At 44.0% G+C, this 17,557-nt stretch overlaps 1 protein-coding gene across 1 annotated transcript in view; it reads left to right on the forward strand.

Annotated features, from left to right (window-relative positions):
- The first annotated feature begins 7,223 nt into the window (after positions 1 to 7,223).
- LOC106603933 (sarcoplasmic/endoplasmic reticulum calcium ATPase 1) overlaps positions 7,224 to 17,557 on the forward strand; it is a 102,474-nt gene continuing 92,140 nt past the window's right edge. The window contains exon 1 of the mRNA XM_014198187.2: positions 7,224 to 7,575. Within this exon, the coding sequence (XP_014053662.1) occupies positions 7,458 to 7,575 (118 nt within the window). The 5' untranslated portion in view covers positions 7,224 to 7,457. The remainder of the gene's footprint in view (positions 7,576 to 17,557) is intronic.

Consider the following 17,557-nt stretch of genomic DNA (forward strand, 5'->3'; position numbering starts at 1 on the left):
TTTCCACTTCAAAATAATAGCGCTTACAGTTGACCGGGGCAGCTCAAGCAGGGTAGAGATTTGACGAACTGACTTGTTGGAAAGGTGCCACGTTGAAGTCACTGAACTCTTCATTAAGGTCATTCTACAGCCAGTGTTTGTCTATGGAGATTGCATGGCGGTGTGCTCGATTTTATACTCCTGTCAGCAACGGGTATGGCTGAAATAGCAGATTCCCCAAACTTGAAGGGGTGTCCACATACTTTTGTATGAACAGTGTATATTCCAAAATGAACTGTGGATATTTAAGGCATCTAAATAAATCAGAAAGAATGCCCATATAAGTACAAAGACAACCTGACCTTTACAGACATCCAGAAAGTGCAGGAGACTCTCTCTGAACATGGTAATCGTGTGGCATATCACTCAGGCATGTGAGAGGGAGGTAAATATCTCTTCACACATGGAATGCCACTGATTATTTACATGATGCAAATGAAGGCTGTGACCAAAAGAGAAGAAGAAAAATACCGCTGGAGGGCAGGCAGGCAGGCAGGCAGACAGACAGACAGACAGACAGACAGACAGACAGACAGACAGACAGACAGACAGACAGACAGACAGACAGACAGACAGACAGACAGACAGACAGACAGACAGACAGACAAACTAAATGTTGTGTAACTGGAGTGGTGGCTAGGACGGAGAGATAGAGAGAGAAAGAGAGAGAAAAAGGGAGAGATAGAGAGTACAGGGAGAGGTGGAGGATTTCCCTTTCGTAATAACTTTGGCACCCAAGGGGTTCCCTTGAAATGTGTGGAGCCAAAAGGGCTCTCTTACAGTGCCTTCAGAAAGTATTCATACCCCTTGACTTACTTCACATTTTGTTGTGTTACTGAATTCGAAATGGATTAAATAGATGTTTTTCTCTCACCCATCTACATACAGTATACACACAATAGCCAATAATGGCAACGTGAAAACATGTGTTCAGAAATGCTTGCAAATTTATTGAAAATGAATATCTAATTTACATAAGTATTTACACCCGAGTCAACACTTTGTGGAAGCACCACTGGCAGCAATTACAGCTTTGAGTCTTTCTGGTTAAATCTCTAAGAGCTTTCCACACCTGGATGGTGCAACATTTGCCTATTTTTCTTTTCAAAATTCTTCAAGCTCTGTCAAAATTGGTTGTTGATCATTGCTAGACAACCATTTTCAGGTCTTGCCATAGATTTAAGTAGATTTAAGTCAAAACTGTACCTCGGTGTAGACTTGGCCGGGTGTTTTAGGTTATTGTCCTGCTGAAAGGTGAAATAATCTCCCAGAGTCTGGTGGAAAGCAGACTGAATCAGGTTTTCGTCTAGGATTTTGCCTGTGCTTAGCTCCATTCCATATATTTTTCATACTAAAAAACTCCCCAGTCCTTAACTACCACAAGCATACCCATAACATGCAGCCTCCACTACTCTTGAAAATATGGAGAGTTGTACTCAGTAATGTGTTGGTTTTAGATTTGCCCCAAACAAATGTCACCAGACGGACGGACGGACGGACGGACAGACGGACAGACCAGCTACAATGTTAAAGTACTGAATTGTATAGTACAGCATAGTCTAGTTCAAAGGCCCAGTGCAGTCAAAAAACATGATTTGCCTGTGATTTATTTACATTTATACACAATGAGGTTGGAACAGTACTGTTAAATTGTGAAAATGATGATAATGCCCTTTTAGTGTAAGAGCAGTCTGAAAAGGCCGCCTGAAATTTCAGCTTGTTTTGGTGGGATGGAGTTTTGGCCTGTCTGGTGACATCACCAGGTGGTAAATTGGTTAAACAGACCAATAAGAAAGACAGTTCCAAACCTCTCTGCCAATAACAGCTAGCTTTCAGTTTTCACCTTCCCACTCAGACCACTCCCACCAAAATTCTTGCTTGAGAAATTGCACTTTCCGAATAAGTTATTTTTGTTTCTTTTTTTACCATTTTAATTGAAAACAATCACAGTAAGGTACTTAATTGTTATCCAGAAATGATTTGATATTGAGATAAAAAAATTAAAAAAACTGCATTGGACCTTTAAGCATTGAGCTGTGGTCACTGTATCTATAAGTCTTATCCGCTGCATGGGTGTCTGACTGTGGGCTAGTCATGGCATGGCTGCATGAGAAGAAGTCCGATTTTCAAAGTGGCCCAATGCCTATTATGTACAGTGCATTCCTAAAGTATTCAGACCCCTTCCCCTTTTCCACATTTTGTTACATTACAGCGTTATTCTAACATGGATTAAATTAAAAATATCCTCATCAATCTATACATAATACCCTATAATGACAAATCTAAAACAGGTTTCTAGAAATGTTAGGAAATGTATAAAAAAAACTGAAATAACGTAGTGTTCAGACCCTTTGCCATGAGACTTGAAATTGAGCTCAGGTGCATCTTGTTTTCATTGATCATCCTTGAGATGTTTGTACAGCTTGATTGGAGTTCACCTGGGGTATATTCAATTGGACATGATTTGGAAAGGCACACACCTGTCTATATAAGGTCCCACAGTTGACAGTGCATGTCAGAGCAAAAACCAAGCCATGAGGTTGAAGGAATTGTCCGTAGAGCTCCGAGACAGGACTGTATCGAAGCACAGGTCTGGGGAAGGGTACCAAAAAATGTCTGCAGCATCCCCAAGAACATAGTTGCCTCCATCATTCTTAAATGGAAAAAGTTTAGAACCACCAAGACTCTTCCTATAGCTGGCCACCTGTCCAAACTGAGCAAAAGGGGGAGAAGAGCCTTGGTCAGGGAGGTGACTAAGAACCCCATTGTAACTCTGACAGAGATCCAGAGATCCTCTGTGGAGATCCTTCCAGAAGGACAACCATCTCTGCAGCACTCCACCAATCAGGCCTTTATGGTAGAGTGGCCAGACGGAAGCCACTCCTCAGTAAAAGGCACGTGACAGCCCGCTTTGAGTTTGCCAAAAGGCACCTAAAGGACTCTCAGACCATGAGAAACAAGATTCTCTGGTATGATGAAACCAAGATTGAACTCTTTGGCTTGAATGCCAAGCGTCACATCTGGAGGAAACCTGGCACCATCTCTACGGTGAAGCATGGTGGTGGCAGCATCATGCTGTAGGGATGTTTTTCAGCGGCAGGGACTGGGAGACTTGTGAAGATCAATGGAAAGATGAACGGAGCAAAGTACAGAGAGGTCCTTGATGAAAACCTGCTCCAGAACGCTTTGGACCTCAGAATGGGGGTGAAGGTTCACCTTCAAACAGGACAACGACCCTAAGCACATAGCCAAGACAACGCAGGATTTGCTTCGGGACAAGTTTCTGAATGTCCTTGAGTGGCCCAGCTAGAGCCTGGACTTGAATCCGATCGAACATCTCTGGAGAGACCTGAAAATAGCTGTGCAGCGACACTCCCCAACCAACCTGACAGAGCTTGAGAAAATTTGTAGAGAGAAGAACGGGAGAAACTCCCCAAATTCAGGTGTGCCAAGCTTGTAGCGTCATATCCAAGAAGACTCAAGGCTATAATAACTACCAAAGGTGCTTCAACAAGTAAAGGGTCTGAATACTTCTGTAAATGTGATATTTCCGTTTTTAAAAACCTGTTTTTGCTTTGTCATTATGGGTTAGTGTGTGTAGATTGAGGGGGGGGGGACTGAATCCATTTTAGGATAAGGCTGTAACGTAACAACATGTGGAAAATGTCAAGGGGTCTGAATACTTTCCAAATGCACTGTATAGTATAGTTCTGAAAGTTATGTAAGCGCTTTAAGTTATAAATAAGTTGAGCTGTGAGAGATAGGACAGAACTAGAGCACCCTGTTCCCTTTCTTCTTCCAGCCCACTGCCTACTATCTGCAGTACAGTACGGGGCCTTCTTATCTTCTGCATAGCTACGAAGGAGATCTTACTGCAGTAACGTCATATTGTTGAGTCTCAGTCTCAGATAAGATCAAACTTGTACCAACACCTATACCCTTCCTTTTGTAGGCTACTCCTACTGCAGTTTCACCCCAGTTGTGAGTTGTGCAGAACTGAGAAAGTATCAGAATAAATCAAGCAGCTGCAGGCTAACGCGACATAAGCGTATATATATATTTCATTTTTCATTTTTCTTATCTCAACTTACTATTGAGAGTAAGAATAGTAAAATAAACCAGGAACCATTTAGAAATGTGTTTTTTTCATCATTCAGTCACTGAAAGTCACCCAATTAGCCATGTCATCTAACAATAATCATGGCTGCATAACCACCAGGCATGCTGGGCACGTGCCCAGGGCCCTGACCTCAAGGGGGACGCTATTGATTTTGTTAGTCTTTCTTACTTAGATGTCATATTAACATGGCATAAGTCATGGCAAAATGGATAGAATTGCAGGAAAATACTTGTAAAACTGCACATTTCTTCTCTCTGCACCATGGCAGAAATAGTAGAATTTCATGAAATTTGTTATAAAATTGCTACATTTTCTCTCTGCCCAATTTCAAAACGTGTAGAATTGCATAAAACTTGCTTTAAAATGGCAACATTTTCTCTACACCCCATGTTAAAATGTGTAGAATTGATGGAAATTAACTTTAAAACGTTGTTTTTTCTCTCTGCTGTTAAGAAGGGGGCCACAAAATGTTTTGCCGCAAGGTGGGGGGGGGGGCCCATCCAAATATTGCTTAGAGACCCCAAAAGGCAAGAGCCGGCCCTGGATTCAAGGATGACCCAGGTGCACACCATTCAAGGACAGTAACTCACTTACCTAACTAGCTCATAGTGTGACGTGAAGTGCTGTGTAGGAGTTGCGTGGGGGCATTAGATTAGTCAACATTTGATTACACTCAATTGGCAAACTATTTCCAGAGATGTAGACTACAGCTATTCCGAGAAGTACAAAATCAGGAAAGTCTCATTTTATGAAACTGTCTTTAGGAGTCTTTTAAATAAGCTGTCCAGTGTTTACAGAAATATTATATACACTGCTCAAAAAAATAAAGGGAACACTTAAACAACACAATGTAACTCCAAGTCAATCACACTTCTGTGAAATCAAACTGTCCACTTAGGAAGCAACACTGATTCACAATAAATTTCACATGCTGTTGTGCAAATGGAATAGACAACAGGTGGAAATTATACGCAATTAGCAAGACACCCCCAATAAAGGAGTGGTTCTGCAGATGGGGACCACAGACCACTTCTCAGTTCCTATGCTTCCTGGCTGATGTTTTGGTCACTTTTGAATGCTGGCGGTGCTTTCACTCTAGTGGTAGCATGAGACGGAGTCTACAACCCACACAAGTGGCTCAGGTAGTGCAGCTCATCCAGGATGGCACATCAATGCGAGCTGTGGCAAGAAGGTTTGCTGTGTCTGTCAGCGTAGTGTCCAGAGCATGGAGGCGCTACCAGGAGACAGGCCAGTACATCAGGAGATGTGGAGGAGGCCATAGGAGTGCAACAACCCAGCAGCAGGACCGCTACCTCCGCCTTTGTGCAAGGAGGAGCAGGAGAAGCACTGCCAGAGCCCTGCAAAATGACCTCCAGCAGGCCACAAATGTGCATGTGTCTGCTCAAACTGTCTGAAACAGACTCCATGAGGGTGGTATGAGGGCCCGACGTCCACAGGTGGGGGTTGTACTTACAGCCCAACACCGTGCAGGGCGTTTGGCATTTGCCAGAGAACACCAAGATTGGCAAATTCGCCACTGGCGCCTTGTGCTCTTCATAGATGAAAGCAGGTTCACACTGAGCACGTGACAGACGTGACAGAGTCTTGAGACGCCGTAGAGAACGTTCTGCTGCCTGTAACATCCTCCAGCATGACCGGTTTGGCGGTGGGTCAGTCATGGTGTGGGGTGGCATTTCTTTGGGGGGCCGCACAGCCCTCCATGTGCTCGCCAGAGGTAGCCTGACTGCCATTAGGTACCGAGGTGAGATCCTCAGACCCCTTGTGAGACCATATGCTGGTGCGGTTGGCCCTGGGTTCCTCCTAATGCAAGACAATGCTAGACCTCATGTGGCTGGAGTGTGTCAGCAGTTCCTGCAAGAGGAAGGCATTGATGCTATGGACTGGCCCGCCCGTTCCCCAGACCTGAATCCAATTGAGCACATCTTGGACATCATGTCTCGCTCCATCCACCAACGCCACGTTGCACCACAGACTGTCCAGGAGTTGGTGGATGCTTTAGTCCAGGTCTGGGAGGAGATCCCTCAGGAGACCATCCGCCACCTCATCAGGAGCATGCCCAGGCGTTGTAGGGAGGTCATACAGGCACGTGGAGGCCACACACACTACTGAGCCTCATTTTGACTTGTTTTATTGACATTACATCAAAGTTGGATCAGCCTGTAGTGTGGTTTTCCACTTTAATTTTGAGTGTGACTCCAAATCCAGACCTCCATGTGTTGATAAATTGGATTTCCATTGATTATTTTTGTGTGATTTTGTTGTCAGCACATTCAACTATGTAAAGAAAAAAGTATTTAATAAGATTATTTCTTTCATTCAGATCTAGGATGTGTTGTTTAAGTGTTCCCTTTATTTTTGTGAGCAGTATATTATGAATTACAATATGAAATAAGTATGTATGTATGTATGTGTAATGAAGTATGTATAAAAACAGCTTTTCTGTGTTTGAATGGTGTGGCCATACATATCACAACAACAGAATGGTCTGGGCATATACTGGTCAATAAAAGTATTAATGACAAGTAAACAGCTGATTGGCCAGCTCAGCCAATGAGACGTCTCACACAAAAACATGACGTCATCCTCTATGAGGAAATAGAAAGCAAGTTTGAGGTGGGATTTTTGAAGTGTTTTTTTTTTCTCTCTCATTTATGCTTTTGTCATAAATACAAGTATAGGACGAGTCTACCACATTTTTGGGGTATGAGTTAACAGATTATAAGCTTTTAAAAGTCAGATTTTCTTTGTGCACAAGATGATGTGCCAAAAGGGAAGAGATCCATAACCACAAGCATGAACTAATGACATATGAAACATCTGTATCTTGAGAATGACATATTATTACCTCCTGTGACTTTTCATATGCGGTGCATAAGAACTATAGGCCTAAACCGAGAAGACACGGGCGGTCCGTATTTGGTTTACCAAAACGATGGGAGTTTAGAACAGCTTTCCACTCAGGTAATGAGAACCAATAGGAAGGCAAGGGAGTGTTCACGCTGACGGAGAGAGGCGTTCCCTGCGCAGTCTCAACACATCACACCTTGTGGTTCTGATGAAGCGCTGACTGCAGTAGGATCTATTGGCAAATACAGTTGTCTTGAACAGGAATCCGGCGGCGCAGCTCGCAGAAGAGGAGGCAGGTGACCGTCTGGCAGGCAGATCCACCTCCGCGGAAAACGACTGTATATGACACCTTTATTGTCGTAATAGATGTTCCATATTTAACTACATGCCTTTTAATTGAATTGTTTAGTTAGTCAGTTCTCTCTCCGAGATGGATAGCGCGCACACGAAATCCGCTTCTGAAGTTTTAGAGAACTTCAGTGTGAACGAAAACACTGGACTCACACTTGAACAAGTGAAATCTAATTTTGAAAAATATGGACCGAACGGTGAGTAACATTGTTGCTGTTTACTGTTATTCAGTTTACCTGGTTGAGTGTTAAATGTAATTCTTCCACAGTCACGGATTTCATTGAGCAGTTTAGGGAAGTTGGTTACATTATTTCCCGCGCCTTATTGAAAAACAGGAATATCTGTCGCATACATCCTGCAAATGTTCCTTCCACCCTACATCTGTTGACTGATCTTATGCTTGACGCTACTGCCCGTTTTGTGATTTCATTTTCTTTTAATCACACTTCACCGAGCTACATTGCGTTTATCGCTTTAAACAAAGTTGTGTGTACGTGGGGAAACAACGCACTGAACACGAACGCTCCTTATCACGGATAACTATTATTCGACCACATTAATAATATAGTATGCTATTATTGTAACACCTGTATTTAGGCTGGACGTCTATCGCATCGGTTTTGTAATGCATTCATGAATGTATTTTTGTTTTTTTGGGGGGGGGGGGCGTAGACCAGCCTTATTGCATAGTGCAATACAGTAACAATTTAATTTGGGGCTATAGTCAACAATAGGAATAGCCTTTACACATTATGGTACCATCTAGCTTTTTGATCATGACTCTGTTCCATTACATGACACATCTTCTATACGGGGGATTTGTTCGATGCTCGGTCTGAACATTAACATGCATCGCTTGCAATAGAAGCATAAGGACCTTATCTTTCCATATCAGCGATACATAATTATAAAACAAAAGGTAAAAGTGATACATACCTTTTTTAAATAGGGTTAGGGTCCCCCCCATATTTCCACGTTACAGCGTGTTTCTACGGAAAGCAGACAGAAGACCGTGGACTACCTGTGCTAATGAGCTTTCTGGCTCTTCTGAACACCTGTGTGTAAACGAAAGATGGACGCCACAAACGTGTTGTCACTGAAAGATTTTCGGCTGCAACTGTGTTAAAACAGTGTACATACAGTAAGTGTGTTTTTTGCATTTTTTTTAAAATCATTTTCATGTGATATTAAAGTACAGGGATTTATGTGTCTAAAACCGTACCGCAGTTGGTAATCGATTCCCGTTTTTAGAGGAGGGTGTATTTTATTTTAGTTTTTTACTTCCAGAGCCAATTCGCCCTTTTAAACAGAACATGTAAGGTCTTTGGACTATGGAATAACTTTAGGCTTGAGCTCATTTGAGAACAACTATTCCACCTTTCATTTAAAGATAAATAAATAACATATTATTACATGTCATTCCTGCTATAGACAGTCTACCATTCCATGTGAATGGATATTTCACCTGAGAGGCAGTCAATCAAGTTGATAAGGAGGAAGTGTTTCTGCGGGATATTCTGTAAAATACACAACGGATAGAGAGAACTTGATTTATCTGTTTCCATTTCAACCTCATTAGTTGTATTACACATTGGTTAAAAGTTACACACTCATGCCATGGTAGGCTACTGTAACAAGGGGAAGAGACTGGCATTTAGTGATCATTCTGGATTCCACTATGGCACGCTCAATTGAGGAACAGAGGGGGCCAAGGCGACGTGCTTAACACAGCACACTCACATATTTGGTCTTTAGACTTAGTACCATAATCATAACATTCATACGTTGAGGAAACTCTCTTCTTCTACTTCTGGGAGAAAGCGGAACAACGGCAAATATCCAGGACCATCCCTCAATGTGCTCAAAGGGGTGTTTTTATAGGCTACAATCTGTTGATGATGCAGTATAATGCTTCACGTCTTTTCCTCAGTGGGTTTTATTGGATCAAAGCCTTCCTCTAAAGCCTTAATCAGATGTAGATGTGGTGCTGCTTAATGGATGTTTTACTGAACTTGGCACCTTTACAATGGTCCTGAGTCTACGGCCTGATTATTTTTGCATGGTGGCTGGTGCTTTTTAGCCATAGAGGAGGGCTGCTGCTGCGCTGTATCATTAGTGAGAACCAGCAGTCCTTTGTTGCACAGAGCGAGAACCTACCCTGAGATCTGTGTGTGGCTGTGACGACTTCATGGAAAAATAAACGTCTTGTTACAGATAGCGTCTCTTTCGTTGCTAGCTGTGAACTGACTTCCCGTGTGTGTGTGTGTGTGCTCGTAGATATGTTTGCTTAAGGGAATACCCTTTCCTCTCTTGGCTGTAAACCAGGGTTGCGTTCAGTAGGGCACCACATTGTGGAACATTCACATATAAATATATTCTGTGGAACAAACATGCCTCTCGGACATGTAGAAGAAGCAATCTTGTCGGGTCTGTTCATGAAATGTCTATCTCCAACGTTCCACTGTATATTTCCTGCTGAACGTGACCAATGTCCCGCTCTCTAATCCCTCACAGCCAACAACACAAGGAAAAGGAAGTGTTATTTTAAGTTTTAATAGCTACATGTCTCAGCTGAATAGTGTATGTGGCACAATGAATGGCTCGTTCCCCTATGCCGACAAACCCGCCACAGCCTGCCTTTTGTAGTTGACAGCAGCGACTCCCAGTACTTGGATTACCAAGTTGGTTACAACGACTCACGACAATGAGTTTGGTGGTTGCAGAGAGGGAGCTGCTGTTCAAAGTGTGTGGGAATGCTTTTCTGTTACAAACCCTCCATGATTACTTCTTGCTCTCTGACACCGAGATGGATTGTTTTCATAGGGAGAAGACAGGAGCTGTTCTGTAATCTGGTTTATTATTATTATTATTACACCTGTAGACAACATGACCACAAACAAACATGTCCTGCAAACTAATCTCTTACTGGTGAACACAAACACCATTAGGTAGGTTATTGCTGTATGGCAGTACTTTTGGGCTTGGGGAACTCGTAAGGCCATAAGCCTAATTATCAAAGAGAATATGTTGTCAGTCAGTTTACCTGGTAAAGTAAGGGTAAATAAATCTGCTGTGCATGAGGGAATATTTCTGAATATTTCTAATGTATTTAGGGGTAACTCAGAAGAAAATAAAAGGTTATGAACTAGGGAAGCCCCTTGTTCCTTCAAGCGATCTGCTCGGCTATAGCAGGTACTAGCAACATTACAGGGGAAGATGTATCGGTTTGCCAGTTTCTTAGACACAGACATAACATTCCTATGTTAGTACAGGACGGGAGACCTATTTCACGCTTTGTCTGGCCCTGGAACTCCTGGACGGAGTGTTCATTAGGCACCAAATGGAAACTAAAGTGGACTATCTGGATTTATAGTCGTTTTCTATTGGGAAAACCTTTTTCTACAGTATTCTCAGATCACGACCATGGGCACTGTAGGGGAGACTCCTCCATTTTAGACCATACATTGTCACCGTTGGTCAGAGTTGGGTTGTGCCTTGGTGTTACTGTTATCCTAGCATAGCACATATATTTAGTCATGTCTGTCTTACCCCTAGTCAAAACCTGTGCTATCATTATGGAAGCCACATCTCCTTTTATTTTGAAACTGATAGGGGGGGGGGAAAACATTTTGTTTTGTGACAGCAAAAGTTTTCACCCTGTGTTTTACATACTCAAAGCTGGAATATTTGAGTGGGGTTGATGACATTAACATGGTCAAAAACATTGGTTGTCATTTAATGAGTTGGTTTTAAATGTTACAAATGGTGATAAACACAAGCAAGCAGAGTATATTTCAGTTGTTTCCTTCATGTTAAGAGGACTTGAACCTTCTGTCCACACAGACCATTGGGACTGGCGCTTAGTGTCCTTGCTACTTCAGGCCACACCACACGCACCCACACCCATCCGGTAATATGGACTGTGTGTGTCATTCACAAGAATATTTACAACTTCTCTTTTTGTCTGCTGGTGTTACTTGTGAAGACCGCGACTCTGAGCGTGTGTGTAGTGAAAGAAGACACAGGCCTCTCTGCACGCTGAACGTACTATAACAAAGGATGTTGCTTTGAGAACGTGCGTGTGTGGTGACTTGTATTTGCAGCTTGCACCCCCCACCCACATGAAGGGTGGTTTAAAAAAAGCTTTTTTGTACCCCTGTGTTTGTGTAAGAGAAATGAGCCAGCACGCCGGCTCTGTCGTCTGGCTGGGGCTGCTGACTTAATGTTTGTAAAACACAGACCCTTACCCTACGTAAAACACAGACCCTTACCCTACGTAAAACACAGACCCTTACCCTACGTAAAACACAGACCCTTACCCTACGTAAAACACAGACCCTTACCCTACGTAAAACACAGACCCTTACCCTACGTAAAACACAGACCCTTACCCTACGTAAAACACAGACCCTTACCCTACGTAAAACACAGACCCTTACCCTACGTAAAACACAGACCCTTACCCTACGTAAAACACAGACCCTTACCCTACGTAAAACACAGACCCTTACCCTACGTAAAACACAGACCCTTACCCTACGTAAAACACAGACCCTGCCCTATGTAAAACAGACTAGGGTTGAGTGGCGGAAACCTGGTTACCAAGACTTACGACCCAAAACTACTCCCTTTTCCCAGGATAAACAACTGAGAAACCGGTAAATTTTAATAAATTATTTATAAACTCAGCAAAAAAAAGAAACGTCCTCTCACTGTCCACTGTGTTTATTTTCGGGGGGGGTCAAAAGTAACAGTCAGTATCTGGTGTGGCCACCAGCTGCATTAAGTACTGCAGTGCATCTCCTCCTCATGGACTGTACCAGATGTGCCAGTTCTTGCTGTGAGATGTTACCCCACTCTTCCACCAAGGCACCTGCAAGTTCCCAGACATTTCTGGGGAGAATGGCCCTGGCCCTCACCCTCCGATCCAACAGGTCCCAGACGTTCTCAATGGGATTGAGATCCAGGCTCTTCGCTGGCCATGGCAGAACACTGACATTCCTGTCTTGCAGGAAATCACGCACAGAACGAGCAGTATGGCTGGTGGCATTGTCATACTGGAGGGTCATGTCAGGATGAGCCTGCAGGAAGGGTACCACATGAGGGAGGAGGATGTCTTCCCTGTAACGCACAGCGTTGAGATTGCCTGCAATGACAACAAGCTCAGTCCGATGATGCTGTGACACACCGCCCCAGACCATGACCGACCCTCCACCTTCAAATCGATCCCGCTCCAGAGTACAGGCCTCGGTGTAACGCTCATTCCTTCGACGATAAACGCGAATCCGACCATCACCCCTGGTGAGACAAAACCACGACTCGTCAGTGAAGAGCACTTTTTGCCAGTCCTGTCTGGTCCAGCGACTGTGGGTTTGTGCCCGTAGGCGACGTTGTTGCCGGTGATGTCTGGTGAGGACCTGCCTTACAACAGGCCTACAAGCCCTCAGTTCAGCCTCTCCCAGCCTATTGTGGACAGTCTGAGCACTGATGGAGGGATTGTGCGTTCCTGGTGTAACTTGGGCAATTGTTGTTGCCATCCTGTACCTGTCCCGTAGGTGTGATATTCGGATGTACCGATCCTGTGCAGGTGGTGTTACACGTGGTCTGCCACTGCGAGGACGATCAGCTGTCCGTCCTCTCTCCCTGTAGCGCTGTCTTAGGCATCTCTCAGTACGGACATTGCAATGTATTGCCCTGGCCACATCTGCAGTCCTCATGCCTCCTTGCAGCATGCCTAAGGCACGTTCACGCAGATGAGCAGCAACCCTGGGCCGCTTTAGGCTGCTTTAGTGTCCTAAGTTTTCATAACTTTGACCTTAATTGCCCACCGTCTGTAAGCTCTTAGTGTCTTAACGACCGTTCCACAGGTGCGTGTTCAGTTCATTGTTTATGGTTCATTGAACAAGCATGGGAAACAGTGTTTAAACACTTTACTATCAGATCTGTGAAATTATTTGGATTTTTACCAATTATCTTTGAAAGACAGAGTCCTGAAAAAGGGACGTTTCTTTTTTTTGCTGAGTTTGAGTGGAATAGAACTGTTAAATGATATTTGATGTCTAAGTGTAGCTTCTCTATTGCCTTGTCTCTGCATGATGATTCACCAATGTTCACGGTGGGGACCAACAGCCCGTCTCAAAATGGAGCACAGACCTCAGCTATAAGGCCGTAGACAGATCATCTCATCATGGTAACTTTTTTTTCTTGTGACAGGTAGGTAGGCCTACAAGGGGGCGGAGTTGCAATCTACTGCAGCGTTCTGCCATGCTATCCAGGTCTGTGGCCAAACAATTGAGCTTCTACTTTTAAAAATCCACCTTTCCAGAAACAAGTCTCTCACCGTTGCCGCTTGCTATAAACCACCTTCTGCCCCCAGCTGTGCCCTGGACACCATATGTGAATTGATTGCCCCCCCATCTATCTTCAGAGCTTGTGCTGTTAGGTGACCTAAACTGGGACATGCTTAACACCCCAGCCATCCTACAATTTAAGTTTGATGCACTCAATCTCACACAAATGATCAAATCCGTAACCATGGGCACCCTCCTTAGATCTCATCCTGACCAACTTGCCCTCCAAATACACCTCTGCTGTCTTCAACCAGGATCTCAGCGATCACTTGCGTCCGTAATGGGTCAGAGGTCAAACGACCACCCCTCATCACTGTCAAAACGCTCCCTAAAACACTTCAACGATTAGGCATTTCTAAACGACATGGCCCAGATATCCTGGAAGGATATTGACCTCATTCCATCAGTAGAAGATGCCTGGGTATTCTTTTAAAAGTGCTTTTCTCACAATATTAAATAAACATGCCCCATTCAAAAAATGTAGACCCAGGAACAGATATAGCCCGTGGTTCACTCCAGACCTGACTGCCTTTGACCAGTACAGAAATATCCTGTGGCGAACTGCATTAGCATCGAATAGCCCCCGCGTTATGCAACTTTTCATGGAAGTTAGGAACCAATATACACAGGCAGTTAGGAAAGCAAAGGCTAGCTTTTTCAAACAGAAGTTTGCATCCTGCAGCACAAACTCACAAAAGTTCTAAGACACTGTAAAGTCCATGGAGAATAAGAGCACCTCCTCCCACTGCACTGAGACTAAGAAACACTGTCACCACCGATAAATCCACTATCATTGAGAATTTCAATAAGTATTTTTCTACGGCTGGCCATGCTTTCCACCTTGCCACCCCTACCCTGGTCAACAACCCTGCCTCCCCCATTTCTTCTTCACCCAAATCCAGATAGCTGATGTTCTGAAAGAGCTGCAAAATCTGGACCCCTACAAATCAGCAGGGCTAGACATTCTGGACCCTCTCTTTCTAAAATGATCTGCCGCAATTGTTGCAACCCCTATTTCTAGCCTGTTCAACCTCTCTTTCGTATCGTCTGAAATCCCTAAAGATTGGAAAGCTGCCACAGTCACCCCCCCCCCCTTCAAAGGGGGAGACACTCTATAGACCCAAACTGCTAAAGACCTACATCTATCCTGCCCTGCCTTACTAAAACCTTCGAAAGCCAAGTTAACAAACAGATCACTGACCATTTCGAATCCCACCGTAACTTCTCCGCAATGCAATCTGGTTTCCGAGCTGGTCATGGGTGCACCTCAGCCTCGCTCAAGGTCCTAAATTATATCATAACCTCCATCAACAAGGGACAATTCTGTGCAGCTGTATTCATAGACCTGGCCAAGGATTTCGACACTGTCAATCACCACATTCTTATCGGCAGACTCAATAGCCTTGGTTTCTCAAATGACTGCTTCGCCTGGTTCATCACTACTTCTCAGACAGAGATCAGTGTGTCAAATTGGAGGACCTGTGGTCTGGACCTCTGGCAGTCTCTATGGGGGTGCCACAGGGTTCAATTCTCGGGCCGACTCTTTTCTCTGTATATATCAATGATGTCTCTCTTTCTGCTGGTGATTCTCTGACCCACCTCTACGCAGACGATACCATTCTGTTTACTTCTGGCCCTTCTTTGGACACTGTGTTAACAACCCTCCAGACGAGCTTCAATGCCATACAACTCTCCTTCTGTGGCCTCCAACTGCTCTTAAATGCAAGTAAAACTGAATGCATGCTCTTCAACCGATCGATACCAGCACCTGCCTGCCGGTCCAGCATCACTACTCTGGACGGTTCCGACTTAATTTGTGGACATCTACAAATACCTAGGTGTCTGGTTAGACTGTAAACTCTCCTTCCAGGCTCACATTAAGCATCTCCAATCTAAAATTAAATTCCTATTTTGCAACAAAGCCTCCTTCAGTCATGCCACCAAACATACCCTCGTAAAACTATCCTACTGATCCTTGACTTCGGCGACGTCATTTACAAAATAGCCTCAACACTCTACTCAGCAAATTGGATGCAGTCTATCACAGTGCCATCTGTTTTGTCACCAAAGCCCCATATACTACCCACCACTGCGACCTGTATGCTGGTTCGCTTCATATTTGTCGCCAAACCCACTGGCTCCAGGTCATCTATAAGTCTTTGCTAGGTAAAGCCCCGCCTTATCTCAGCTCACTGGTCACCATAGCAGCACCCACACGAAGCACGCGCTCCAACAGGTATATTTCACTGGTCACCCCCAAAGCCAATTCCTCCTTTGGCCGCCTTTCCTTCCAGTTCTCTGCTGCCAATGACTGGAACGAACTGCAAAAATCACTGAAGCTGGAGACTCATATCTCCCTCACTAACTTTAAGCTCCAGCTGTCAGAGCCGCTCACAGTTCACTGCACCTGTACATAGCCCATCTGTAAATAGCCCATCCAACTACCTCATCCCCATATTGTTATTTATTTTTTTGCTCCTTTGCACCCCAGTATCTCTACTTGCACATCTATCACTCCAGTATTTTATTGCTAAAATGTAATTATTTCACCACTATGGCTTATTTATTGCCTTACCTCCCTTATCTCACCTCATTTGCACACACTGTATATAGACTTTTTTTCTTCCTATTGTGTTCTTGACTATACGTTTTGTTTATTCCATGTGTAACTCTGTTTTTGTCGCTTTGCTTTATCTTGGCCAGGTTGCAGTTGTAAATGAGAACTTGTTGTCAACTGGCCTACCTGGTTAAATAAAGGTGAAATAAAATTAAAATGATAAAGGTGAAATATAAAGAATAAACATGTCCATCTGGCTTTCGGGGTAACCTTATTTATTCAAAAATCAAATCCAATTTGATTGGTCACATGGTTAGCAGATGTTAATGCGAGTGTAGCAAAATGCTTGTGCTTCTAGTTCCGACAGTGCAGTAATATCTAACAATTCTCCATCTACCTAATACACACATCTAAAGGGGTGAATGAGAATATGTACATATAAGTATATGGATGAGCGATGGCCCAGCGGGATAGGCAATGTGCCGTAGATGGTATAAAATACAGTATATACCTGTGATGGGAGTAATGTAAGATGTGTAAACATTATCAAAGTAGCATTGTATAAAGTGGCTAGTGATCCATTTTATTGAAGTGTCCAGTGAGTATGTCTCAATGTAGGCAGCAGCCTCTGAGTTAGTGATTGCTGTTTAGCAGTCTGATGGCCTTGAGATTGAGAAACAGCTTCTATCTCTCGGTCCCAGCTTTGATGCACCTGTACTGATGTGCCTTCAGGATGATAGCAGTGTGAACAGGCAGTGGCTCGGGTGGTTGTTGTTCTTGACAATCTTTTTGGCCTTTGGGTGCTGTAGGTGTCATGGAGAGCAGTTAGTGTTGCCCCCGGTGATGTGATGTGCATACCGCACAACCCTCTGGAGAGCCTTGTGGTTGAGGGCAGTACAGTTGCCTTACCAGGATGTGATGCAGCCCCACAGGATGCTCTCGATTTGTCAGGGTTTTGGGTGACGACAAATTTCTTCAGCCTCCTGAGGTTGAAGAGGCGCTGTTGCGCCTTCACCACACTGTCTGTGTGGGAGGACCATTTCAGTTTGTCTGTGATGTGTACGCCCAGCAACTTTCCACCTTCTCACTGCTGTCGTTTCGATGTGGATAGGGGGATGCTCCCTCTGATGTTTCCTGAGGTCCACGATCTTTTTGTTTTGTTGAAATTGAGTGAGCGGTTGTTTTCTTGACACCACACCAAGTGCCCTCACTTCCTCCCTGTAGGCTGTCTCCTTGTTGTTGGTAATCAAGCACACTACTGTTGTGTCGTCT

Source organism: Salmo salar, chromosome ssa04 (assembly GCF_905237065.1).
Source record: "Salmo salar chromosome ssa04, Ssal_v3.1, whole genome shotgun sequence".
Classification (NCBI taxonomy): domain Eukaryota; kingdom Metazoa; phylum Chordata; class Actinopteri; order Salmoniformes; family Salmonidae; genus Salmo; species Salmo salar.